Raw genomic sequence first — 26,103 nt, forward strand, 5'->3', positions numbered from 1 at the left:
TTTTTGTCATTTTGACTCAAAATATTCCTAATTTCTGAAGCATTTCCTGAAAACAGAATGTGGGAAACCTCCAGAGATAAATATTCTGAGAACATAATCAATTAGATGCATTAAAAGCTGATTGTAGCATTAGAAAATCAAATCTGAACAGTATTTTCCCTATTTGTTTCCCAGTAGATGGATTTTTCTGAAAACATCCTGAGTAAAAGCTTTCAGTCTTTAATATGATTTTTTGACATGTATAATTAATATAACATCTCATGTTTACTTAAAACATGGCTGAAACATAGACTCATAGCTCATTTATCAATTTTGTATTCTTGGTTAATCTAGAAATTTTGATCAGTTATGCAATCTTTGTCCTTATCTTTTTCTTTTTTTATAAATAATTATAGGTATCTAATAGGGGAGGTATCTCCATAAGCCATTTTTGGCTTCTAACGTCACCTGCACTGTGATAAAACTTTTTAAATTTCTTCTTTTTTGTAACACAGATTGTGTTCCTCATTAATATGATTTAGAGACTGAAAAGCATTGTAATCCCGTCAAATAAGCATGTGCATTTGAGTAGAGTCAGATGACAGTTATAGATCAAGACATCCTTGAAAGGTTTTGTCTATTAGAATGGACGAGGGCAATGAATGGGTTAAGGGGATCCCTGAAGTAAAAGCACACACATTTCCATGGTCAACAGTCAAAAGTTCAACACTGTTTTTATTTATTATAAATCAATACATTTTATATAAAAAAGGACAAAGGGGGTCTGAAATAAAACCATTGTAGATGTAAACCAAACAGATCAGGTTATGGCCACCCTCTTACCACACTGGACCCATATCACAGACTCTTGATTAACCAGTATGTCTAATTAACGCCCATTCACTCATCCCAAAAACACCCTGGGCTATACTTAAGATCAATCTACAGTTTGGAAAAAATGTGGTTGACATCAATCTTTCTGCAAAGCGTTGCAAGTATAGCGACTAAGCATGCCATTGGGTTTTTTTGTGCAATCCATTACAACCATCACCAGCAGCACTCGACATTATCTGTGAAGTGCGCACATTTTTTATGTATAGCAATTCAAGGATGTGAAGACTCATAAACATCTGAAGGTAAACAATATAAGTTGTGTAGCGCCCAGTGTAACGGTCCTGAATGTAACGTAGGTTTAGGCATCATCTATTGAGAAATGACCATGACCTAGCTTTAGCTGATTTGAGTTACAGAATTCCTAAAATGAGATCAACGAGGCATCTTGAGAAAAGCCAGCATCATTGTGTTGTACACACTTAACCGCTTCTTGAAAATAGGTGGACATCAAAAATGATAGATGGATGCTCGAGGTCAAAAGGGAAGCACAGCTAGCTGCTTAAACAAGCTAAGCCGCTCACTGCACTAGTAGCACTCAAAAACACTCAACACAGAGGAGAGGGTGGGTTTGTTACCACGGAAACCAGCTTGCATTTGAAAATGGATATTACAACTTTGTATTATCTTTAAAAACAAAATGCCCTAGTGACAGAAATGTAATCCGTTACTGTTTGCCATGTAAATTGCAACAGTTGTGAAGGCAATACGAGTGCAATTCATCCTCACAGCACTGCAAGATAAAAGCATACAACCTAACTAGATTAGTCAAATCAAGATGATTTTACTGACCTTTATAGTAAATGTCATGTTTTGATCATAAGAAATTATGTGTGGACAGGTTGCCAAAATTTCCCTTCTTCTTTTTTACTTAAGTATTTCCTTGCACAAAACATATCAGCAGTGTTACCAGGTCAAAAAGAACTGTCTAGATGATAATTGTGGAAAAAAAAAAGGTTATGGCTTTCTTTTGCCTTGTTTTTTTTTTTTTTAAAAACCAAGCTTTTACTGATCTAACTGCTGGGGCTATGGTAGGTAGGTGGAAGTTAAAATGGACAACATGTCCAGTTACTAAAAACACACATGGGAGGAGAAAAAAAGTAAAACAATAACTTAAATAGAAGTGCTTAAAACACAATAGTTCTTAGAGCCCTTTCGAAAACCAAATAAATGAGGGTGCAAAGCAGGAATCCCACCCCGACAGAAAAGGAGAGCGAAATGAACAGCCGTAATGGTAATACTAATATTCATCCAATGATTCACAGATGTATAGTTCAGGTGTAGATCATATTCTTCTCTCCCTTACAAATACTCCTTGATTCCTGGTCAGTGGCCCCCCCACGTCTGTGAGCCGCGGCTTCCCTCTGTTTCGAGTCTATCTGTGGTGGGAGAACACTCTGTCTCAGTACACCTCCCCTCTTCCTCCTTTGCCATCAGTGCTTTTTCTTCCTCTTTTTTCCTGCGCTCCAACTCCCACTCCACGAAGGTGTCAAAGAGGCTGGGCCAGGCCTCATCCTCGCTGTAGTTGCTCAGATCAGGCCCAATAGCCTGGGTGAAGTTGAGGAACATGTTCCACGTGTCCCTTGAGATGCCCCGAATACTTGAGGGGTTCTCCGACAGGAAGTCCAGCCAGTGTTCCAGGATTGCGGGCGAGTCCTGGGTGAACACCAGGCGCCACAAGGCGATTGCGATTTCACGCTGCAGAGAGCGCTGGCCCTCCTCAGCGTCCAAGCCAAACTGGAAGGTGAAGCGGTACAGGTCCTTGAAGTTCTCCTCGCCCTGGGCGTCAAGCAGCATGGCGGGGAAACGTGAGCAGATACCCTCGAGGCTGTCTGCCTGGATGGCCTTGCAGCCCTCAACAAACTCTTTCCTGGTGACACAAAGAAAACAGAATCGGACATCAGGGGCCGTATTCACAAAGCTTCTAAAAAGCCGCTCCAATTGACAAAATCCTTAGAAAATTCTTAGTTTTCTAAGAATTCCCCCTCAAAGTTAAGACTTGATCCGGGTAAAGATTAAAGATATTTACAAAGCATCTTATTAAGGGAGCTTCTAAGGTACAAAAAAAACTGTTAAGAGTAGATAAGAGGACTTTTAAGAGGCTTAAGAGTTTCTTAAGCAGAGGAGAAAATGGCAGAAAGACACTAAGGTAGGAAAAATATTTCCAATGACAGTGACTTTATGAAATGCTGGGATAACGTTTGTGGTCGATCTCTTTAGAAATGCACCCACATCTCCAACCCAACTCAATGCTGAAAACAAAGTGATCACTGCTCTGAAATATTTGCAACGGGAAAAACGTTACAGTGCAGCAGAGTGATCTCATAAAAAGTGCAGTCTCATATTGTGACAGTTTATTTTTGTCTCGACTGGGTGTCCACACCTTGCATGCTCACAGAAGGGCGCGTCTATAACAACCAATCACATCAGTTAAAAGAATGTGTCATACCTAACAACGAGGTCAACTACACCTCCTCACGAAGATAAAAGTTTCCGTCCCCTCTGAGCTCAGAGTTACTCTGAGATATTTCCAAAATCATTCCTAAACAAGTGTTCCTTGCTAGAAGTTTTCAGGTTAAGTTAGGTGCTTTTTGAGAGTAATCTCAGATTGTTTGTGAACACAGCCCCAGAATGATAGTGGATCATTTCACTTTTTAAAAAAACATCACAAGAATGAACGCTGTGTTACAGACACCCTCAGAACTCGAAAACTTATGACCTCCTTCTGAAAAATTACAATTTAAGTCGGAGTTCCAACTCATAAACTGAGGGCAAAACCATCTGCAGACTTCATGAAGAAGCAGTGGTCTGATGTCACATGATGGTAGTGCCCATGGAAACGCATGTTGTAAATGGTAATTCGCCAACTAAACGGCAATATAAAGTATATTTGTAATGTCATGTAAATTGATGTTAGAATATATATCGACACCCTTCAAATCCCGTTTGAAAACGCACCTTTTCAAGCTGGCATATTTGGTCTGATTTATGGTGACTGATGTAACTAGATGGGAACACAGGTACCGAAAATGTATATATGTATGTATTGGAGTATGTGTAATGTATATATCAATGTCACTCATTTAGTTAAAACATCTGTCTTTTTAAATTGGAAAGTTTAACTGTATGCACCCTTGCCAAAGAAAAATCAGTTTGTCATGGTAAGCCTTGTTTTTTGTTTACGTTGACTGTTGTACACCTGGAACGCTCGGGGAGGTTTTAAATTTCAACTGGCAAATTCCAACCTCTGACTTTGACTGGAAGGCAGCATAACTAGCAGTTAAAATTAGCGAGAACTACAATAAAACATTATGAAGTCATCAAAAGCAAACACTGGATGACCATGTTTCTGTAACACCACCACAGTCAGCAGCGAATGAGGCTTTGCTCCTTGCAATTTAAGGAATATGTTTAAAAATGTGCTGAAAACCATTCATCCTTTCAATATTACACTGACAAACATAATTTCACTTTAGGCAGATATGCTTTGTTTACTGGGCTCTTAAACAATATAGGCTCTCAAAGTCAAATGTAATATAAACAGCTTCTGTAAACATCAGTTGACAATGAAACATGTTGGTAACCAGAGTGTGGTTTTGTCCAAAGCCTCTGGATAGAAAAGTGCTGAGGTTAAAAAAAAAAAAATCAGGGGGTGGGGGCAGTGACAAGTGACCCATCCAGCAGGCAGCCCTATTCACCTCCAACACTAACTGCAATGGGAGTCCATTTCCTGTGTGCCCCCCTACCTGACAGTGGGAAAGTGTGTGTGCGCCTGTATTCAGTCGACCTGATGAAAACTGTGTGCATGTGTGTGTTATGTGTGTGTTATGTGTGTGTGTGTGTGTGTGTGTGTTAGGTGGGATGGATATGGCACAATGAAGACTAGAAAATGTGAAAGTGCAAGGAGGGGAAGTATTTTCTGTGGCTAGAAGTATATTTATCAGGCATCAAGTTAGTTATTAGGGGTGTGTGATATTTTTGTGAGCAGCATGTTATCTTGACTTGGTAGTGACGTTGGAGAGATGACTAGAAATAAGAGAGAAAGAGATGCAAAAAGAGAGACCCAGGCCAGATTTAAACCAGGTGCAGTTTATGCTCTGCCTTCCCCATGGGTGATTTGTCTGGTAATTGTAAGTGCTTAAGTGTGTCATTTATTACAGGAATAATATACTTTCTCCTTGAAAGCTTAAATTACTGGCCAATTTTAAAGTCATCTATATTTTTCTGCATTTCTAAAAACCTTTTACATTTACCCAAAATTTGTTGTTTCATTTTTTAATTATTCATTAACACCAACACCAGCAGCCCTGGGCATAGTGAAAAGGGGTGAAATTCTCACTAACTTGCAACTAGACGCAATGCTGGTCATGTGGAGGTGAACCAATACTTTATCTTAATACCATGCTACATTGCCTACATAAAAATGAGTAAAGTCAGTCCATTTGTGTGTCTATCTATGTGTTTAATAGCCAATACCTACATATTAATAAATAATGTTATACTGACTCTTTGTGGCAGGAAGATTTGGACTGCCTTTCATAATCCCCAGCATGAACAAATCACTAATGCAGCACTTAAGAAGTGCAGGGTTTTACGCTCATTTACTTATCTGTGGCAGGCCGCCTTGATTAAAACATCTGCCGCCACAAATAAATTTTATATTTTTGGAGCTGGACCGTTCACCGTGCTGTTGAAACATATATGTACCGTTGGTTATCCATTGTACCTCTAAGAGAGACAAGTGCACTCTGGGCACAGATGGAGCAGCAGAATGCCAGGCACATTGAAAGTGAAACTTAACCATTCATTGTGCTGGGTCTAAAAGTTAGCAATCGCTTGCAGCAGCTGCTCCTCTCATCCATAGACCTAATCTGATCAGCTTTAAACGGATCAAATTATCAATTATACACCCTGCCTGCCCTACGTTCACAGAACTGCTAAAACCTCTGAATTTAGAGAGGAGACAGAGTGATACAGAGGGACACGCACATTTAAAAGAAGAAAAAAAAAAGGTTTGCTGTTATCATCCTTACCACAGAATGACTTATCAAGTGCACTGAGGAGTTTTTGTAACTGCTGCGTAGGGTGCAGATAGCTTACAATAAACAAAGGCTTTGACAAAATCAGGCTGTATGTAACCAGTAATCATAAATGCCTCAAATAAACCTTGATATGAATATTACAAATATATTGCACAATTGAATGTTTGTGCTTTCATATTTAAAAATATTTACACAATGAGATTTTTGATAAATAATCATCCGTAAAGTGGATGTAATCAATAAGTGGGTGATGGGAAAAAATAAAACAGCTCGAAAAGTCTTGTAAGTTCAAAGAATTAAATCACTTTACTGTAATTTGACCTTTAAAACCCAGAAATGACAACACTTAAAACATTACAATATTCATTACAATATTCAGTAATTCTCTAAGTACTTAGCTTAGAGAATTGTTATATAGTTCTCACTTGGGGTAACAAAGATAGAGCATGTCACAGAGAAGAGAAGAACCAGTTTTATGACACAGGTGGCAGGAAGTTGGGTTTTTTTATAATTATGATAGTGACAGAGAGACACAACAGTGTAAACAGTATTTCCCAACTCTACAATATCTTCACAATATCCATAAAGATATTTGGGAAAATATACTGTGATATTTGCTTTTCTCTATATTGCTCAGCCGTAGGGTGATTTCAAGGCATTTGGTTCAAACCCTTTCTCGATTATTTTTATTTCAAAGATGAGTTTATTGAACAAACAGCCTGACTACGTCAAAACCTTATGTAACCTATTCACTCGCAGCAGTTACAAAAACTCCTCATTGCATGTGATAAGTTACCATGTGGAAAGGATGACAACAGCAAACTTTCTTTCTTTTTTTTTTTTTAATATGTGTGTGTATCATTCTGTGTCCCCTCCGTAAATTCAGGGGGGTTTACGGGTCTGTGAACGCAGCGTGGGTGGAGCTCTCCATGACTTCTTTTCCCCTCAGCAGCAGTTTTTGACTAGAGGGATGGTATTGTGTAACATTAGCAACAACACGCAACAAAAGCCCCTAAGCTGAAAAAAACACCTCTTTGCCCTCTGTTTTGCATTTAACAATCAAGTAAGCCATATAATTTGTTTCAAAGTCATCTTCGACATTTTGAAAGCAATACACCTGATGATATCCTGAATATAAGGCTTATTTACAAAGCACTGAAATTACAGTAACTGAATTCATTTGCAAAACAACAAAAAATGGCAAAAACTCACTTTTGAGCCACTCTTAATTACTGCAGGAGAAATTCCATCACCGTGGCAGCCCTCGGCCAGTTCACCTTTTGGGCACTGCCGATGGGCAAGGCACCAAACCCCTTTATCGTTCGCTGAACAACCTAGGACTACAGGAAGCCCCATCTCTCTCTAACGTCTCACTAAACTGTGTGTCTCTGGTGTGCTCATTTGTGTGTGTGTGTGTGTGTGTGTGTGTAAAATAACAAGGAGTGAAGAGAAAAGAATTCCCCCCCAGGGATTAATAAAATGATTCTTCTTTAACACTTCTAGAAAAGAAGGAAGAAAAAAAAACTCACAGGTAACCGCAGGAACCTACTGACATCAACCAGGACATACTGAGAATTATCAAACATAATAGCAAAATAAATATACTACATATACATAAATGTATGTGTGTATTTAGGTATATAAACCCTTGAAATCAGAATTAAGTTTGGGAATAAAACAAGGGCAGGCACAAATGAAACTAAGTGTTTTAGTCACCTGGGATGAGGAAACAGCAGATTACTGAGCAGTAGTAATGCTAGTTCATCCTGATAAACAGATACCAGTGACAACAACACGCCCCATTCCCCAAAACTCCACCTTACCTTGTAAACTTGCACATGGTGGCGGCTTGAAACTTCCAGGCAAGAACAAGCACACGAAACTCTGCCGGATCCACACACAGGTCATTACAAAACATTTCCATGCCTTCCTCCAAGATGGCATCTTCCTGTTCATCCTTGTAGCAGCAGAACAGCTCCTCAATGCGCATCATCGACAGCCCGTCTCCATCCAGACACTCATCCTTGCGCAATTCCCCCGTCACTGCGGGGATGACGGGTGTCTCCACTGTAACCTCCAAGGCCTTGGTGCCATTCGACAGCTCGCTGGTGGCTTTGCTACACGGGGCACTGGACTCTTCTTTGTGGCCCCCACCACCGCCACCAGCGCTGCCTCCTTTCTTGTGGTGGGACTTGGAGCCGCTCTCCTTGTCTCCACTCTTACTGCCGAGTGAGGACGTCGGATTCTTACACTTGGTGACACACTGACCCATGTCTTTCTCCTTGGTCCCTCGTCTGTCTTTCCTCCTCACCTTCAGTCCCCGTCCGAACCACCTAGACGCCTCTTCTCTGGCCCTGCGAGACGTCTCAACATACCCTCAGGCCTGACGGGAAGGACAATTCAAAAACGTTAATTCTCATAGAGGGCGGCTCTAGACTGAGTCAGTCTTGCTCACAATCAAAAGGTCAAGTTCCACATTTCTGTGGCTACTAAATCAAACTACAGGTTTTTTTTTACATTGAAGATGAAGAAGTTACACTACCTGTGCCAAATCTGCTACAATCCAATGCCAGACTTAAAAACCCTAAAAAGTGAAGACCAGAGAAAACAACTGTCTATATGTATAAATACAAAACATACACAGTGCAGAACAACATAGAAACTTCTAGAAAAGATAGAAGAAAAAAACATTGCAGGTAACCACAGAAACCTACAGAGGTAGAACTGGTTTGTTTTACACAGAGCCACTAAGAAACGTGCCCTCTTTTTGGTTTCTGTCAGGTCACCAAGTTTTATCGGCATTTATAGGTCATCTAAATACCTTGATTTGTGTCACTATATTACAAAACATGTTGGCTTCATTGTGTTAAAGTTCATAATACTTCTATGTACAATATCCAAATAAATGGCGTGTTTATCTTTGCTTGGCATCGGGAGTGAAAACAGTATGAGACAATCCCTGTTTCAGGGCATTTTACCAGGTTTCACAGCAGGCAGCATATACAGTGTTGCTGCCTTACGACACAATATTGGCAGCAGATGAATAAAAATGTAAACACGGAAATTATTTACTTGCTAGAAAAAATCAACCACGAACCAAGACTGTGGCACTACTGTGGTTGCCAATAAAAACTGAAAAATATTCCCAAAGCCATTTCACACTAATCATTGTGTTTACATGAACTGCAATGTGATTATTTAAAAACTTTGGCAGCAAAAATAAAATAAAAAAGGTTAAAATAAGCATGATTACCTTGTCATGTCTATCCCTTTCCAGGTTAATTAGGTTTGAGGCTTTTAAGTGCACATGTGCAAGGAAAAGATAAGGGGAATAACGTCACACTGAAAAGTAACATTGCTGGTGAAACTTGCATGTTGCCACAGTAACTAAGGTTGTGATAAAAATAACTAGAGAATAGGGCTGGGCAATATGGGGAAAATAAAACATCACAGTACTTTTGAACAAATATCTCAATATCAATATTGCAATGATATTACGGGGTTGACTATTTGTGCTTTCACAAAAAGTTTACACAATAAAATTTTGGTAAATTATCATCAGTAATGTGGCTATAATGACTAAGTGGGTAAAGACAAGTAATAAAACAGCTGGAACAGTCTATTGAGTTTCTAAAATAACATCACTTTATTTTAATGGAGCCTTTAAAACATGGAAAAGACACTTACAATGTTACAATAACCAAAATCTAAGACAATATTTAGTTTCATATTGTGACATCTACATATTGCCCAGCACTAATTGAGAATCATACTTAAATTGCAGGAAATGCAACAAGTAAGTAATAACTTCTGATATTTTATGGAAAGGAGGATGCAAATGTGATTAAAACCAAATTACATGTAACCTGGGGTTTGGAGTTATTAAACACATTACATATAAAAGCATAATCTAATTCTTCTCGTTTACCTACCCAATTATTCCCTATGTTGCCTGATCTCATGGGAATGTTAATGCAACTTATCATTACGCTATATTCTACACATGTGAAATGAAAGAGTTGATCAAGTGTTAATAAGTTATAAAGTACCTGGGCAGTAAATTACTTACAGACAATCCCTCTGACGGCATCAGCCACAGATCAAAGTGTCTTTCTACTCTGCTCCATCATTGTGACCTTGACATCCGCAATGCTGAAAAGACACATTATCTTGTCATCATAAGCAGAAAGTGATAGCTAATCATTCCCAAACCTGCAGGACTATTTTTGTCAACATGCTATGAATATGTAATTTGAGCACGACAAAACCGTTTGCTTCACTGCAGGATTTTTTTAAATTACTGGTTTATTACTAGAAAGAAAATGGTCATAAAGCATTTCCACTGAAAACATATTTTGGTGTGTGGATTTAAAGGGCACTCTGTCACGGTGAGAGACCTCTCCCAGGGCACAGCTGCACTGAATCCTGTTTTTGTTCCAAATCATGACCTATTGTTAAATCCACAGCTTCGAAAACCAACTTATACTTTTACCATGCGGCGATCACTGATCTTGACAAGCCACAATTCTTGGTTTAAATTAATGATAAAAATTTCAGCATGGCTGTAAATCGACAGCACTGATCACTAAACAGGGCATGTCCAGACAATGTCTCAGTGGCCAACTTCACCGAACAAACATCTGATAGATGTCTGATGGCCCGTTTTTTAAAAAAAACTTTGTTTTAACAGTTTTGAAAACAAGGCACAAACAAGACAGACACAAAATATAACAAAATAAACAACAAAATAAACACATGAGCACACGCTGGGATTTACTTAACTAGTTTTATATGTATATAATAAAGCTATATGATTTGCACAAACTAACAGTTTTGGTTAGTTATTTTATTTCATATTTCAAGTTTGATATTCTTTAAATATATGTATCTAGATCTGATTTTTTGAAGGTGGTATATGAGGGCAATTTCTTTATATAAAAATGGATTTTATGAATGTAAAACTTAGCCAAATTAATGAGCGGTTATTTATATACTGTTCATTCTTGGAGAAATTTGGATTTTTGAATATTAGTAGTAAATCAGTGTCTTTGATCAAAATGTTCTTGCAAAAATGTCTTTGAAGATACAACTGAAAAATCAGTCCAGAATTTAATGACATGTACACATTGAAAAAAATAAGTATTCTAATGTTTCTACCATATTGTTACATATTGTACCATACAGGAATATGACTACAAATAATATAATTTATTAGATCTGCGTATAATTACAAAAAGCAACTCTGATTTTGTTGGGCAGCACATATTTGTAAGGAAGAGTAAATGCAGTATTTCACGACTGACCATCAAGACTGTCCATTTATATATAGCAGGTACTGCTGTTCTCGGAATAATTGAAGTCTGACGGCCTAGTTTTTCAATTGAATTTTTAATTATCATCAAGCTAGGCTGCTGTGTTAGCCAAACACTTCGGGGTCCAACTATACTTTTATTAAAGCAAATAGCGTGTTAAGTCCTAACACTGTGACAAAGTTGAGCTAGAGTACGAGTACTCGAAACAATGTTGTCAATACTCAGCCTTGGTTTAGTTAGATCGCAGACTTACACTAACGTTAGCTAGCATTATGTTACCAAGTTATATTCGTTGGGAAGTGGCGAGCACAAACAGGATCAACTGAGCTTAACAGCACATGCACAACACTCAAAAAATGCTATGTAAACAGTGTTTTCACAACCATTTTCACCTCGCGATTGACTATATTCACTCGTTAAGATGGTACTTGTTATGTAGCAGTTACCGATTGGCGAGACATCACCGCCACCGGGCCATTTACATCAAAACTGCCTGGCCCCGACGACGTCGCCATAGCTAGCTAGCATCAGCTTGGTTAACTAAAAGTTAGCCATCGGCTAAGCTAGGTCTTTCGACCAGGACACCGAGAAATACCACGACCGAGATCGTAAAGAAACTTACCTTTTTGTGAAATTCTACCATGTGGAATTGGGTGTACATCACTTCAGGAGAGCCGGTACAAATTAAGTAGTTATTAAGTTGGCAAAGGTGGCGACCAGAAACGAACTGAGGCAAACTCGTCGCGTTAACTCAGACTGCTAGCTAACTAGCTGACAAAAAACTTCCCCATCAAAATCGATTTCAACTCCGCTTTTAGGAGTAAATAAGTAAAAATCTAGCAACCAGCGTATGCTTTTGGGTCCGTTTAAATTATGTTCGCTCTTTGAAGTGAGTGAAAGCACCACCTCGGACTAAAGCAGCCAATTTCTTTGTGCTTCCCCCTTTTAGTCATTGAGTGTAGCTACATTGTGGGCATTTTCCTGCATCACTTCCTCCCCTGCCCACAAGCAGCCAAACAGCTGATCCTCATCGCACCGATGGCAGCGAAAAGCTACATCTTTTCATTTTAACAAAGTCATGCGCTTGGAAATATTAAATTATACCCAAATGTGTATATTACCACTAACTCAATTACTGACGCATGTGTTTTGTTGATGACATTTTGCAGAGACTCGAGAGAATAATATTGAGCGCTGGAAAATATGTCAAAACCTCTTTGTAACTCATTTGAAATGGCTTAAACTCTGTCTTTAAATATATAATTGCAAAGATTATGCTACCACTTTAAACTCGCAAAACATCTTTAACTTTCTCTAAGACATAAAGTGGAGGCAATCGTTTATTTTTTCGTTGTTGTTTTTTTTTTTTTTACAAGCAGCCTTCACGACGCTGAAGTTAGCTTCCGATTCGTAGCTTCTGATTCAGCAGGTAAGGGCAGAATTAAGGGAAATGTATTTGCGTTGTTCAACAGCCGATTTTCGGCTTTTTGCACCTCTTACCGTGGTGAAAAGCATGTTTGACGTTTTAAGTGAAGCCTCAACCGTGTCTGAAACCCACTTTCAAATTTGTGAAACCTGTATTCTATTTGTAAAAAGGCTAAAGATTATTTAAAACACAATTTCAGATTTGTGAAAACTATATTCTGTTGGTGCAAATGCAAAAAAGGGAAATTTTACTGAGTTTTTCCACAACTGGTCCACACTGGCTCAGATGTCCATCGTAAACCAATAGCCTTTACTTGAACAGGTCAAACCTGGACTTGATTATCCCAGTGAGAATAAGGATTATCCAAAACACAGTTTCAGATTTGTGAAAACTTTATTCCATTTGTGAAAATGGAAAAAAAGTAAAAGTAAATTTAACTATATCTTCCACAAATCTGAAACTGTATTTTAAATCATCTTTAGCCCCTCTGTGATAATCTAGTCCAGCTTTGAGAAGACTAAGAATAGTAGACTTGCTTTTATGTGATGAAGTCTTTTTTATTTCTTTTATATTTTAATTTCATGTTTTATCTATTTTATTTCATTTTACTTGATGTTTTATTGCTTTTATTGTTTTTTGTTGTTGTTGACTTTGGTCTATTTCTTTGTATTATTTCATACTGACATTATGTGTCCTGCATCTTTCATTATTTGTCATCTGGTTTGAAGTTTTTCCTCACTCTGCCCTAGTTTCTTCTCACTGGTGTTCAATAGGGCTGTTTGGCATTCTCCTGTTGTATTGCCATCTATGTATTCCAACTCTGCTTTGCTTTGTTTGTTAAAGCACTTTATAAACTTTGTTTTTAACGGTGTTACATAAATAAAGTTATTATTATTATTATCATTAGTAGTAGTAGTAGTAGATTGGTTTTTCATCTGGGCCTGGTCTAATGTGTTTAACATGTGAAAAATACAGTGAAATCATCCTTTTTGCATTCTCACAAATAGAATAAAGGTTTCACACATTTGAAAGTGGGTTTCAGGTAGCGTTGAGGCTTTACTTTAAACGTAATGCTAATTTGAAATCAGAAGCTATGAATCGAAAGCTAACTTCAGCGTCGTATTTAAAAACCACTTTGGAGACAACGTCATCATCAGGCGACAAATGTGTTTGTGCTGTCCTAGGAAGCTTCTGTGGAAATAGCCTCTCCCTCAGACACAGTCGGTAGGTCAAGGTTTGTAATATTAAATTAACCGTAAAACACAATGAACGGTAACGTTAATACAGTGTGAACAGCACTCGTGTAGCTATCTGATCTCGCTTCTCTGGCTGCAGACGTCTTATAGGCGCAGTCTGCAGGATGCTCAGGGATAACTAGCCTCATGTTGACAAGTGATGCTGAAGTATTACATCATGTTTTCTGTTTAGGAACCAAAGTGTTTATACAAATGCGTTATTGACATTATCCTTAAGACGTCCTTTAATCCAAACACATACTATTGATACCTCACGGTCAGTCATGTAACAAGCCATGACTGGAAAACAGCTCTGTGTTGGTTTTAGGGACATCTAGTGTTGAATGTTGGGATCACTCAAAGCTGGACCAACCATAGCAAGCAACTGTCCCAGATGTCCAGGGGTTCTTTGGCTATTCTTGTATGAATTTATGCTAGACAATTGTAATTTCTTTTTTTGTTTGTTTGTTTGTTTTGCTTACATGGTGTTTACGTTTAACACTATAAAACCTAGAAAGATATTAGCTTTCTTGTTCTTCGTTCAGACACTTCTCACATGTGTTTAAACCTTTGAAACCTGTGCTCAAGGTAAGGGATTCATAGATGTCCAACAGCCCTTGATTTACAGCCTCCTTACAGATTTAATTAGATTTAATTACCAGGAATTATTCTATTCTCTGGTAACTTGTTCAAAACTATAAGTGATGCCCAACAAAGTGGTATCAACATCAGAGTCCTATTGTTTTATTCTGTGTCCCATAGTACAGACCGATAAATTGACAAAATGACTCTAAGTTTAACTGACATAGGGGTGTAATCATTATTGTAATGCCTTCAGGCTTGTTCACAAAAAGATATCTGTGAGCAGGAATTGAGTTTTATACGCAGAGAAAACAGTAAAATGATTTGTAATGCCAGTATTTCTTTCTGTACTAATTTAAATGACTTCCTTGTGCAGGTAGCTACTATTTTTGAGCCCCGATGACGACCTCCACTCGCAGTACGGTGTTGTCTCTGTACATGCGGGTGTTTCGCATCGCCCGAAGCTGGCAGGCACAGAGCGGAGTCGCAAGTGACACAGAGGCGGAGAGAAAATACATCCTTCAGGAGGCCTGCACTCTGTTCAGACAGAACCAGCAGGTGTGAACAACAGCATGCTGCTCACAGAGAGAAAAATGAATTCCTTTTATGGCAGTTTATGATCGACAGATATTGTTTTTTTGGGGCAGATGGAAAGACTGATTATTAGCACTTAATGAGTCTGATGACAGATACTTGGAACTGATATGCATTTACAATGACAATGACAATATTTCTGTCAAAATTTAGAATTTGGAATATAATAAACTTGAACACAAAACTTTGTTTAAATGCCTTTGACAAATGTTTAATCAAAACCGAACCTTTCAACATCATATACGGCAAGTTCCCTGCAACTTGTTAAATAAAGTTCAGTGAAAACATTTAAATAAAAAACGAATGAATCAAAAATTGCTCCCAGAGGTTTTACAAAGTAAAAGTTCCTCCCATGCTGACGCTTTCTTTGCATGCATTGCAGACTGTCTTCCCTGGTGTTGGTTGAGTGTAATACGCACACTTTTTCCATTAATTCATTTTATTGGCGGTCATTAAAATATGCCGACACAGATAATCAGCAAAATGCCAAATATCGGCCCTGATAATCAGCCAGGCTGATAATCTTTTGACCCCTAGTTTGTACGACTAATCGTTTCTTCCGTGTGCTTCTTCACAGCTCACAGATCAAGAATCGATAAAGAAGTGTATCGAAGAATGTGAAGCAAGAATAGAAATCGGTAAGAGCGGAGAGATGCCGCACATTTCCTTACATAACTCTTACTTGATTTATCCCGCTCAGGAGAGGATCACAGTTAACAGCAGTACTGTTCTGTGCATTCCATGTTTTTCATTTATGAAATACAAGTCAAGTACTTTTATAAACCATGTTAACATGCAGTACTAACTCTTTTACACTCAACCTGTAATATTTAGCTGTCAGTCTTATATTTGCTCACTGTTTATGGCGGGTAATTTTTCGCTAATATAACACACCCAGGTGAAGTAATTGTTGTGTACTGACTGTACAAGTGCAGCTATAGGTCTGAGTGTTTCACCGCGAGTAAGCAGAGGAGTCAGCGTTGACATAATGGTCTGAATGTCTGACCACCAACAGCATGAGCAGGACTTGCATCATCAGTTAAATGATATAGAAACTGGCTTACTGACACAAACAAGATACAAATATTCTGCTCATGTGCGTTTGATGATTTGTTTAAAGTTTTTATATACAAGAGATGAGCTCAATTGTGGGCAAAGAGGCAACATTACTGTTTCGTGCAGCTCGTCCTCTTTTAGATTATGATTGCTAGAATTTCTCCACAGACATACTTAAATGATGGTTAACATCCTTTGAAAAGTAATTAAAAAAAACTAAATTAAAGGTCCAGTGTGTAGGGTTTAGGGGGGTATATTGGAATATAATAAGTATGTTTTTATTCATTTATAATTACCTGAAAATAAGAATCGCCATGTTTTTGTTACTTCTTTAAGGGCAGTTTATATCTACACAGGGAGCAGGTCATTGTCTTGTATTCCTGTTCTGAAAAACATGTTCTTATGTGTGGGGGAAAAAACGCACATATGGTTTTTGTGTGTACACAATGTTTATGCATCTGGGATCCATTTGTTTTAGAGAGGAAGAGACCGCTATGGATAATTTGTGTCCTGGTAAAAACCTCCTGAACAATAAAAACTGAGAGTTCATGCTTTCGGTAGAAGTTTCAGCTGGTTGCAATCTGCCATCCTCACTGCTAGATACTACTAAATACTACACACATCCCAGAAATCATCTGTATATGGAGACAATCAGCTGTTTTGTGTATAAAGTTCAGGACTATAGGATAGAACGCTTTCTGGTTTTGGGAGAGTGACTGTATTTTTTATTTCCTCAGGTCTGCATTACAGGAACCCATTTCCCAGGGCTGTAAGTAACAACTATTTGTTATAGACAAGTTGGAGATTTGTGTGTCTGTGTGAGTTATTGAGTTGTTGAGAAATTCTATAGTTTTTTTGTTCTCTGAATGATCCTGTAGACGTACCTACCACCAATGGGACTGGCAACTCAGAAAGGCAGGAAGCTGCGAGCACAGCAGCGCCTGAGGAAGCAGGCCAAGCCAATATACTTGCAGTCACATGACGAGACCTGATGCTCGATGTCCTTACTCCTTGCCAAAGAGTTCAAGTTACTGTGGGCAGGAAACTAGGGTGCAGTCACAAGCTGATCTCATGGGCTGAGTAGTTGCAAGCACTCAATGATGCCCGTCATCCAGGAAAAAGCCATTTTTTCTTCGTCATTATTTTACAGTAAACGGTTCAATACCATGTAGTTCACAGTTTTTTCACAATTATTATCTTACATGTATACTGTATTTAGAAACAAACCTGTGATTTTACTTCACCTGGATCGTAAACATGAGTTCTTACCGTGGCTGAAGAGTGTCCGCTTCTGTCGAGCTCAGAGAGGCTGTCAGCATGGAGCGACCTGTAATATAAGATCAAGTATATGTATAGTTTATTTATTTTTCTGTGTAAAAATTGTTGTAATAAATGCTTCACAAACTTTCATAAGTCAAAAAAGTAAAGCTGTCGTAAAGTCTTTTTTTCTAATAGTAGTTGTGAATTGAGATGAATAATACTCAGCAGTGACCATCTTCTCTTTTTCCAGCACGCGCCTTCTTAGGAACGCAACAAACATTGGCCCTGTTCCTCCAGCTTCAACATAGGTAGCCTGTTTATTCAGGCAGAAACTGAACTATGAAATAAACAACAGGATTTGAATGTTGGCAACAGGACAAAGGAAGTTGGTCATTTTTTCATCTAAACGCCTGAGCCATTGTATGAGATGATGAACTTCCTATGAAGTTCTGAAAAACTAAAGAGGAAGGACAGGGTGAGATAGACACGAGGACAGACCCTTTACTACAGTACAGTCTCGTCATTACAAACATTCAAGCAAACGCAGTAATGACAAGATGAGGCAGAAGTGACTAAGAGCTTCCCAGGAAGGCGACAAAACAGGAACAGAGAGCATGTGAAAATACAGAAATGAGAAAATGTGTAAACTTTAGGAGGCCGGTTAAAAGGTGGGAGGTAGAAAAAGAGTCCGTAACAAGTGTTGTGATTTAAAGTGCAATACATCACAAGATTTCTGCTTCATATATCTATGTGTGTTCAAAGGAGACGCCTAAAGTCAAGATATCCCTCTTTTGGGGCTTTGAGGAGGCTTCAGTTTGAGAGGCAAAAAGTACCTTTTTTCTTTGAGAGATTACCACAGATCCCTTTAAAGCATACAGTCTAGACCTGCTTTATTTAAGTGTCTTTAGATAACTTTTTTTTTTTTTTACTACTTGGCACTTTATAAGTAAAATTGACTTTGGCTCTCCAGTCTGCATGTCAAAGTATCCGGGCGCAAGATACTGAACCCCAAATTGCACTCTGTGGCTGTTCCATCGGTGTGTGAGTGCGTGAGGATGACTAGCTGGTGGCACCTTGTATGGTTTCTTCGGCCACCTGTGTGAATGTGAAAAGCAGTGTTAAAGCGCTTTGATTGGTCAAAAGACTAGAAAATCATTACATGAGTGCAGTTCCATTTACCTTTTACAACACCCTTTAAACAGACCTTTTATTGTGCATAATTTAATTACAGGCATAATAGTGGAATTCATAATTTAAAGGTGTTTTCAGTTATTTTGGATGTTTAGTTGGTACTCTTCCTCCAGTAAATCTCAAAAATGTGTCATCATCTTTAATTTCTAATTCTCCTGTTTGAATGAAGAATTCCATTAAACTCTCTAACATTTCTTTATCTTTATTTAACTGGATGAAATATTTGGTTTGCTTTGATTTTTCTCAGTTTCTCCATGATAATGCATCCAGTGTGGTGACAGAGCAGTTTGGTTTGTATATTGCTTTTCCATCATTTTTAGAAATCAGAGCACAAAGAGGCTTTCTTCTCGTGTTCCTGTTGATTCATTCAGCTGCTGATAATAGTGACGGTGACCTGTAGATGGGATCGAAGATTCATTTTAACTTTCACTTGTGTTGAAATGTACTGAATTCTGAGCTCTGTGTTTGCCAGTACATACTACTGACCATTTACTCATAATGTACAAAATTATTTGTACATTATGTCTTCTTTTGGCCATAAAGCGCTGTTTTATCCAATTTTCAATGATAAACAGCATTTTGTGAGTCCTGTGTTTTGTGTTTGGTCTTTATTAATAGCCTGTAAGGGCACATTTATTACAAACAAGGACTCACTCACCCATATCTACAGTATCTTTGTGCACTCAGTGTACAACGAATGTGGGTGAAACTGCTCTATGATTTAAATGCATATTCCAAGAGAGCCAATTAACTTTGCTGAAAAGTCAGTAAGGAATTAAAAAATTATTACATTTTATTAACCCTTTGAAAGCTGAGCGGGTTTGATTTCTTATAAAAAAAAATACATGGAAAGGAGGCAACTTCAGAAGAAATTGACTACAAATTTGCAAGAAATCAGTGAAGAAAAGTACAAGAAAATTACATAGAAATTATGAAAGAAAAGAAAACAGGGAAAGTGAAAAACAAATTTAAATATGGAAATCACTTGAAAAAATGTGCTAAACGAACAATAATTTTGCAACATAATTTTAAATATAGTTTTCTGGAAAATTTTTCCTACCTTTTGAAAAAAATATCTATTTTTTTTTTTTAACTAATTTTCTTGCCAATTTTCGAACATTTCTTACTTATTGCCTTTTTCCTGTTTTCAAAAGAAAACAAACCAATTTGCTCGGGGTTTAAAAATTTAAACACATGTAAAATGTGCCTGAACGTGGCACAAAAAAGTGATGTCAATCCAGGTTTCAAAGGGTTAACAAGAGAAAGTGAGAGTACAGTTTGTTCCTTCATTTGTTGCCTACGTCCTAAATTAGACATGTGAAACAGAGCACAAATAATTAAACGATGCGGTAACTTGATTATCAGTTGAAACCAGCTTGTATGACTAAAAGGCCTACACTTCAGTAATGCAGTTCATTTCAGTGAGTTGGCTACAGCCCAGATGTACTTGAAAAGCCCTCTGTAGCTGATGTATTCTGTGGGGACTAAAGTATATATTAAGTTCTGCTCCATTTTCCAGCAGCAAGTGGAAAATCAAAAATGAGGATCAGCAAACATGACTTCTGATAATCTCAGCGGGGCACACATTTACAGTTCAGTATTGTTCTCTGATACAGCGCCGCAGTGTATCTCGCTGACCTGTAACACCCCAGAGCTCACAATGTAGACTTTATCAGATGATTTTCATTCTCACACTCTGGACTCGGTCACCTTGATAAGCACAACGTCCCTTCTTCTAGGACTTTCTGAGGTCATTTTCTTTGTCCTCCAGCTTCATGCTGGCCTGCATGCAGCTACTTAATGGACGCAGAGAGCATGTTTTAATGAGTGACGTCAGAAAAGTGGCTGACACACCAAACTCCAGCCTCAGGCGTCAGGGTTGTGGTGTCCTCAGAAGCGTCCTAAAAGGTCTTGCTTTAAACATGAAACTAACATGTCCTACATAGATGGCAGTGTATCCTCCAAACTGCTGGGGACACAAAGAGCGGTGACATGTTTCTGTCACAGATCCAGCACAGTGCGACAGCACCTAGTGGGTGACGCACAAAGAAAATAAGGTTTGTAAAGGAACACTAAAGGGAGGTTGACTGTAAAGTAATCCCCTGAAGGACGAGGGGTCAGATGAGGTGACACAAGGAAGACGAGCTTGCAGCAACATCAGAATTAGCTAAATTAGGTTGTCTGAAAAAAGTAGTCCAGTATGAAGACAGACAGTCATGAGTAATTCTGGACATGAACTCTAGTGTCCGCCTGACTCAGGGCTGACTGACTAACTGAATAAAGTCCCTGTTCATTGGTATCCCTGATAAGTATAAGCGTTTGAATTGACTAAATATATTGGATAGGCCAAAAGTAATCTGCTTCAGAAAGAAAACAATAAATGACAATAAAACTGCATACCTTTAATTTGGTAAAGAGAAAAACTCCTACTAAATTGTATTAGATAAAATAATGTTGGAGAAATTGAGAAAAGCTGCACTGATGGGACTGTCCCCTTAGCAGTCAAGAACTATACGAGTGGGCAAACAAAGATTTAGTCCTTTAACAAGAAATTACTAAAAAAAAAGTTGCAGGAAACTGAAAACAAGCCAAAAGAAAAAGGAAAAAAGAAAAGTATTTAAAAAAAAAAAAGAAAGAAAAAAATGATGAAAAAAAATCCACTTTTGTTAAAAACAAAATTTCCGGTCAGTTTCTGATTACACCCTGTGTTCCCCATGTTTTTTTGGGGGGTGGGGTTTTTTGGGGGGGGGGGGGGGGGGGGGGGTGGGGGGGATGTTGTTTTTTTTTTTTTTTAGAAATCAAACCAATTAATTTGCTTAGGTTTCAAAGGGTTAAAGCAATGAAGAGAAATGCTGAAAAAAATCTACACTCTGTAACCACCAGGGGTCACACCACACTAAGTACTAAAGCCGTTTGTGGTTCAGTGGGTTCACTGCTTTTGGCTGAACTTTCCCCGTGTGAGTGGACCACAGGCTTTGCTGTGCATTTGAGATGCCTGACGAAATCTTTCAGGTGACATTACATTCGGCACAAACCTGATGCTTAGTATAATACGATTCTTCTTGATCAGGAGTAAAACAATCAGCCAATCAAACTTTTAACACAAACGTAGCTAGAAATATTTATTCATTCATTCATTCATTCATTACCTAATCAGACTACAATAACTGTCTTATGCACAGTAAACACACTCTATTGTAGTGTGGGGTTGCTGCTGCGCTCTCTGTTCTCTTTGTGGAGACGACAGTACCTCAGTGATAAATGACTGCCCTCACTATAAATGACCACTGATGGGAGAGCAGCAGCAGCTGCAGCAGCAGACTGTTTTAACATTAATGCTAAGTAGTGACTCACTCGATGCATTCATATATAATACTCCTGTTGAACAATGACTGCTCTTTTTTTCAGTCATTCTTACTGGGGTGATATTTCATTCATTTAACAAATGAATGAAACAAATTGGTTTGACTTCAATCAAATACATAGGTAGAAAGCGATGAACAACTTCACGAAACATGTCCCAAAAATTAGCAGGAAAGACAATTACCTGAAAATAAGCAAAAACAAAAAAAAAAAACAAACGAACCAAAAAAAAAAATCCCAAATATTAGGATCTTTTTTTTTTTCCAGAGCATAATTTTACATATTTGGTTATAATAATTAAACATGCAGTTTACTGGACACATTTTTTTCCATGACTTTTTACATTTTTCTCAATTTTTAAACAAATTTTAAGGCTTTTTTTTGGCTCACATTTTACCTTTTTTTTGCAATTTGCAGGACTTTTTTTTTACCAAGTTGCTCATTGCCCTTTTCTCTATGTTTTCAAAAGAAATCAGACATATTTGCTTATGTTTTAAGAGTTACATATCTTGTTAAAAGCATCCCAACACAGCACAAGAAAACTGATGTCGATCCAGGTTTCAAGGGGTTAAACATCTCGGCGTTGGTAAATATAACATATCATAGTATAGTAGATTAAAGAACATATGTTACTTCTCTCAGTGAAGTAAATGAGCAACTAAACATGTTCACTTGCACATTTTCACATTTGAAAACCCTTTAAAAATACCACATCTGCAAATGATTTACTTTGGTGAATGTGATGTAATGAAAACACAAAACCTACTTCTGATTATGACTAAATACCTGTAAAGCTAATGGCATTCCCATCAGCCTCAGCTGTACTTTGTGCTTAGTAAAAAATAGCAAATGTAAGCATGCCGACACGCTAAACTAAGACGGCAAACATACTTACTTCGCATCATCATGTTTGAAGTGTTATTGAGCGTGTTGGCATTGGCACTGTTCAACACAGTACTGTGTCCTAGTTATGTACACCCTCCCAAGAGCTGCAAGTGTGACAAGTCAAATAAAATGTACTTGTCTTGACTGGCTGTAGACGTGTTGTATATACATTATACCATTTTTTACAAGACTCTTTCTAGCGCCTTGTTTTTGTATTCTATAAAACAAGCGACAACTATGAGCAAAAATCTGTTGCTTTCCACACATTGTCACCTCTGTGTCGAGAGGTGTAAAGATGATTTAACTCCAGCAAAGATGGTGAGTGGTTGCTAAACATTGTGGAGGCCTGCTGTTTATTTGAATAAGAAATGTGCCAGCTTGTGATCTGAGATTCTACTGCTTATGCTATTGATTTTAAGACATGAAAACACTCCAATAACAGATGCAGACTTTTGAACAGACTTAATTGGCAACACAGAAGCAGAGGGAGGAGAGTGTCTCCCATCATGGTAAATGCTGCCGGTCTGTGGTATTTATATCACAACACGGTACAGATGGATGAATTAAACAATATGTATCGTGTTGATCAAGCATGAGGGCCAGCCCTAGACTTTTGGGGCCTGAAGCAGAGTTTGTATTTTAATACTGAAAGCAACAGAGTACACTTTCATGTCTATATTTATCACAGTTAATATCATTATTGTGATATTCAGTGTTATCACATATTTTCCTGATATCACATAGCAGCCCTTCTACATGTCCAAATACTTCAAGATTAAATTCACTATTAGGAGTTGTTTCACCACCTAAATGATATATTCTATCTTTAGTATTTGTTGTGTCCTTATATATTTTGTTCCTTACTGCTGGAGCAAATCCCCATGGGGGCAATTAAAGTTTCATTTATCTGATAAGTACACTTTATGTGTTTTGGGAATTACTCATGCTGGTAAGATATTTACTCTTAGGGGAATTTTCTCTCCTTTCACAGGCCAAAAGTTTCGAAACCATCAATAAACCTTCTCATAATGGGCTGAAAAATGCATCGTTTAAGTTGCTGAAAATTGTTGGATCCTGATCTGTTAGCTCATTGCATTTATAGCTTTATCATTACTTTTTTATATTGGTAGAGTATTTACAGGGAGAGATGGTTTTTAAACCTAAAAGAAAGTCTCAACAGTAAAGCAAATGAATGATTGTCTAAAACTAAACTGGATCTCTGACTGCACTTTTGAGATGTTGTTGTTGTTATAATGTAAAATTGTCTCTCATTCAAGCTTTTTCACATTTGCATAATAATTAATTACAGAATTTATTTCTGCAAAAATTACAAGTTCAAAAGTAAAACTTTGGATAAACACTGTAAAAGGAAATTTGTTGACTTCCCTGTCAGTACAATAAACTTTCAAAATAAAAGTCTCAAAGCAGGCACATGACCCATTTTTGTGCTGATGTCACATACTAAAAACTGGATCATGGAAAAAAATGGTACTTTTTAAAGGGCTGTCTGGTGTAAATATAGATATTTAGAGATTCACCTGAGAGCAGTGTCATTATGGAAATGATAAATAAGCTTCAGTACAAGAAGAATACAACAGCTCCAGAAAGAGGAGAGTGATCCATCATGCGGCCCCTTAAAGCCCTTCACTCGCTGTGCATTATTTAGGGGTTTCAGAGAGACCCTGGGGGAAATATGGTGGCAGAAACAGTGGGAGGAGGAAAAAAAGGAAAATGATAGGCTAAAGAATAATGCAGGAGTTGGACATCTAATGTTGTACTTAAGGAGCTACGATAAGGTAATTAGATGCTTGTAAATGGGGAAGTCCATCTCCTCGTCTTACCTGGTCAACTTGCCTTAATGCTTTGATGCAGATCACATTATCGTCTGTCCTGACAACACTTGAACCATCATTAAAAAAATATCAAGCTTGTTTTCACTTTACAATGCAGTCAAAACACACGAGATAAGGCAAATAATAGCTCTGGTCTAATGGCATGTCATCTCTAATGAGGATTAAAAGAAATAAACTCTACTGACCTTCACACGCCATAATACCAAGAGCTATCAATTCAATTATACCCCTTGCTCATAAATTACTTTTAACAGTACCATAGCCATAATACTTCAGCAGTTGCTGCTACAGCCTTTACAGACCTTTTTTTATGTAAGAAGCACAATTGCAGCTCTTTGTTGCATGTTTGATTTAAATAATTGTTGGCTCTTGATTTGATTGGTGCTCCAGTGATTCAATTATAAGCAATCATCCTCATCAGAGTCATGTTATACACTACGTAATCTCAAAGGCACATTCTGAAGCCTCGAAAATGTGAATTCATCTCAGTTGGCTTGTAGGATTTTTCCATTATTTTATAATTTCTATTATGTTGTGTATTTCATCTGCATAGATAAACACTGATAGATGGATGCACAGATGGAACTCTTAAATAACTCTTAAAAAACTCTAAATACACAATATCTATCTATGGTGCTGTGCAACAACATCCTCATCACATGTGAAAACTTTACAGCATAAATAATCATGTTTACAGCCTGGTACAACAAACAGTTTTGTTCTCTAGAGCTAATTTCAACACTTTTGACAACTGTACCAGGGGTGAATTTAAAAAAAAAAAACGAACCTGTTTACATTTATTGAGGCCTGAAGTTACGCATATTTAAAACAAGCTGTCTGCCGGACGAGTTCTCGTCCCTCACTCATCCTTTCATCCAAATACGGTCACTCATGGCTCCAAAAAAACAAGAGAGCAATGGCTGAAATGCCAACCTCAAGGCTTCAAAATGGCAGTCCACAAACAAATTGGTGATGTCATGGTAGCCATGTCCATTACTTACACAGTCTATGGTTACTCCAAATGTTAATTATACGATTATAGGTGATCCACGGACACGGAGCAGTCGAGTTCCCAGAGTGGGGGAGTGACAGCCGACTGTTTGGTTGGCCCATTTTCGTTTTAAAAAAAAAGAACGCTCCATATTATTGAACTATCACCGTACTTTCAGAACAGCTAAAACAAAGCCAAAGAGCACATTAGCGCTCAGAATGACAGTTTATAAATTTTAAAATAAAAAAATTAAAAATAGCGTGAGGGCATAGGTATGAAAACTTTTAGATTCATCACCCTACAAGTTGAGCCTTTAAATCTTGATGGACATTAGTTTATGTGTGCTTTCTTCAGATGCCTTTCACAAGCTAATTAACCCCTTTAAACCTGAGCAGATTGGTTCAATTTATTTTAAACACATGGGAAAATATGCAATCAGTAAT

At 37.8% G+C, this 26,103-nt stretch overlaps 2 protein-coding genes across 4 annotated transcripts; one reads left to right on the top strand and one right to left on the bottom strand.

Moving 5' to 3' along the window:
* Positions 1 to 696: 696 nt before the first annotated feature.
* On the bottom strand, positions 697 to 12,252 carry dcun1d3 (defective in cullin neddylation 1 domain containing 3). Of its 2 annotated transcripts, XM_042507941.1 has the most exons (5): positions 11,847 to 12,251; positions 9,982 to 10,064; positions 8,455 to 8,496; positions 7,736 to 8,295; positions 697 to 2,740 (listed from the first exon to the last, which is right to left on the bottom strand). In XM_042507941.1, exons 4-5 carry the CDS (start codon positions 8,182 to 8,184, stop codon positions 2,197 to 2,199), a joined length of 993 nt encoding a protein of 330 aa, XP_042363875.1. In that variant the 5' UTR covers positions 8,185 to 8,295; positions 8,455 to 8,496; positions 9,982 to 10,064; positions 11,847 to 12,251; the 3' UTR covers positions 697 to 2,196. The 2 variants fall into 2 exon arrangements, with proteins under 2 accessions (XP_042363875.1, XP_042363877.1); XM_042507943.1 differs by lacking the exon at positions 8,455 to 8,496 and having other exon boundaries at positions 11,847 to 12,252.
* Positions 12,253 to 13,816: 1,564 nt separating this feature from the next.
* Positions 13,817 to 17,639, top strand: lyrm1 (LYR motif containing 1). 2 transcript variants are annotated; one of them, XM_042508478.1, is made up of 5 exons: positions 13,817 to 13,874; positions 14,844 to 15,025; positions 15,639 to 15,699; positions 16,855 to 16,886; positions 16,996 to 17,639. In XM_042508478.1, exons 2-5 carry the CDS (start codon positions 14,867 to 14,869, stop codon positions 17,107 to 17,109), a joined length of 366 nt encoding a protein of 121 aa, XP_042364412.1. In that variant the 5' UTR covers positions 13,817 to 13,874; positions 14,844 to 14,866; the 3' UTR covers positions 17,110 to 17,639. The 2 variants fall into 2 exon arrangements, with proteins under 2 accessions (XP_042364412.1, XP_042364411.1); XM_042508477.1 differs by having other exon boundaries at positions 13,822 to 13,884.
* Positions 17,640 to 26,103: the final 8,464 nt, after the last annotated feature.

The sequence above is a fragment of the Plectropomus leopardus genome, chromosome 19, assembly GCF_008729295.1.
Source record: "Plectropomus leopardus isolate mb chromosome 19, YSFRI_Pleo_2.0, whole genome shotgun sequence".
Lineage (NCBI taxonomy): Eukaryota > Metazoa > Chordata > Actinopteri > Perciformes > Serranidae > Plectropomus > Plectropomus leopardus.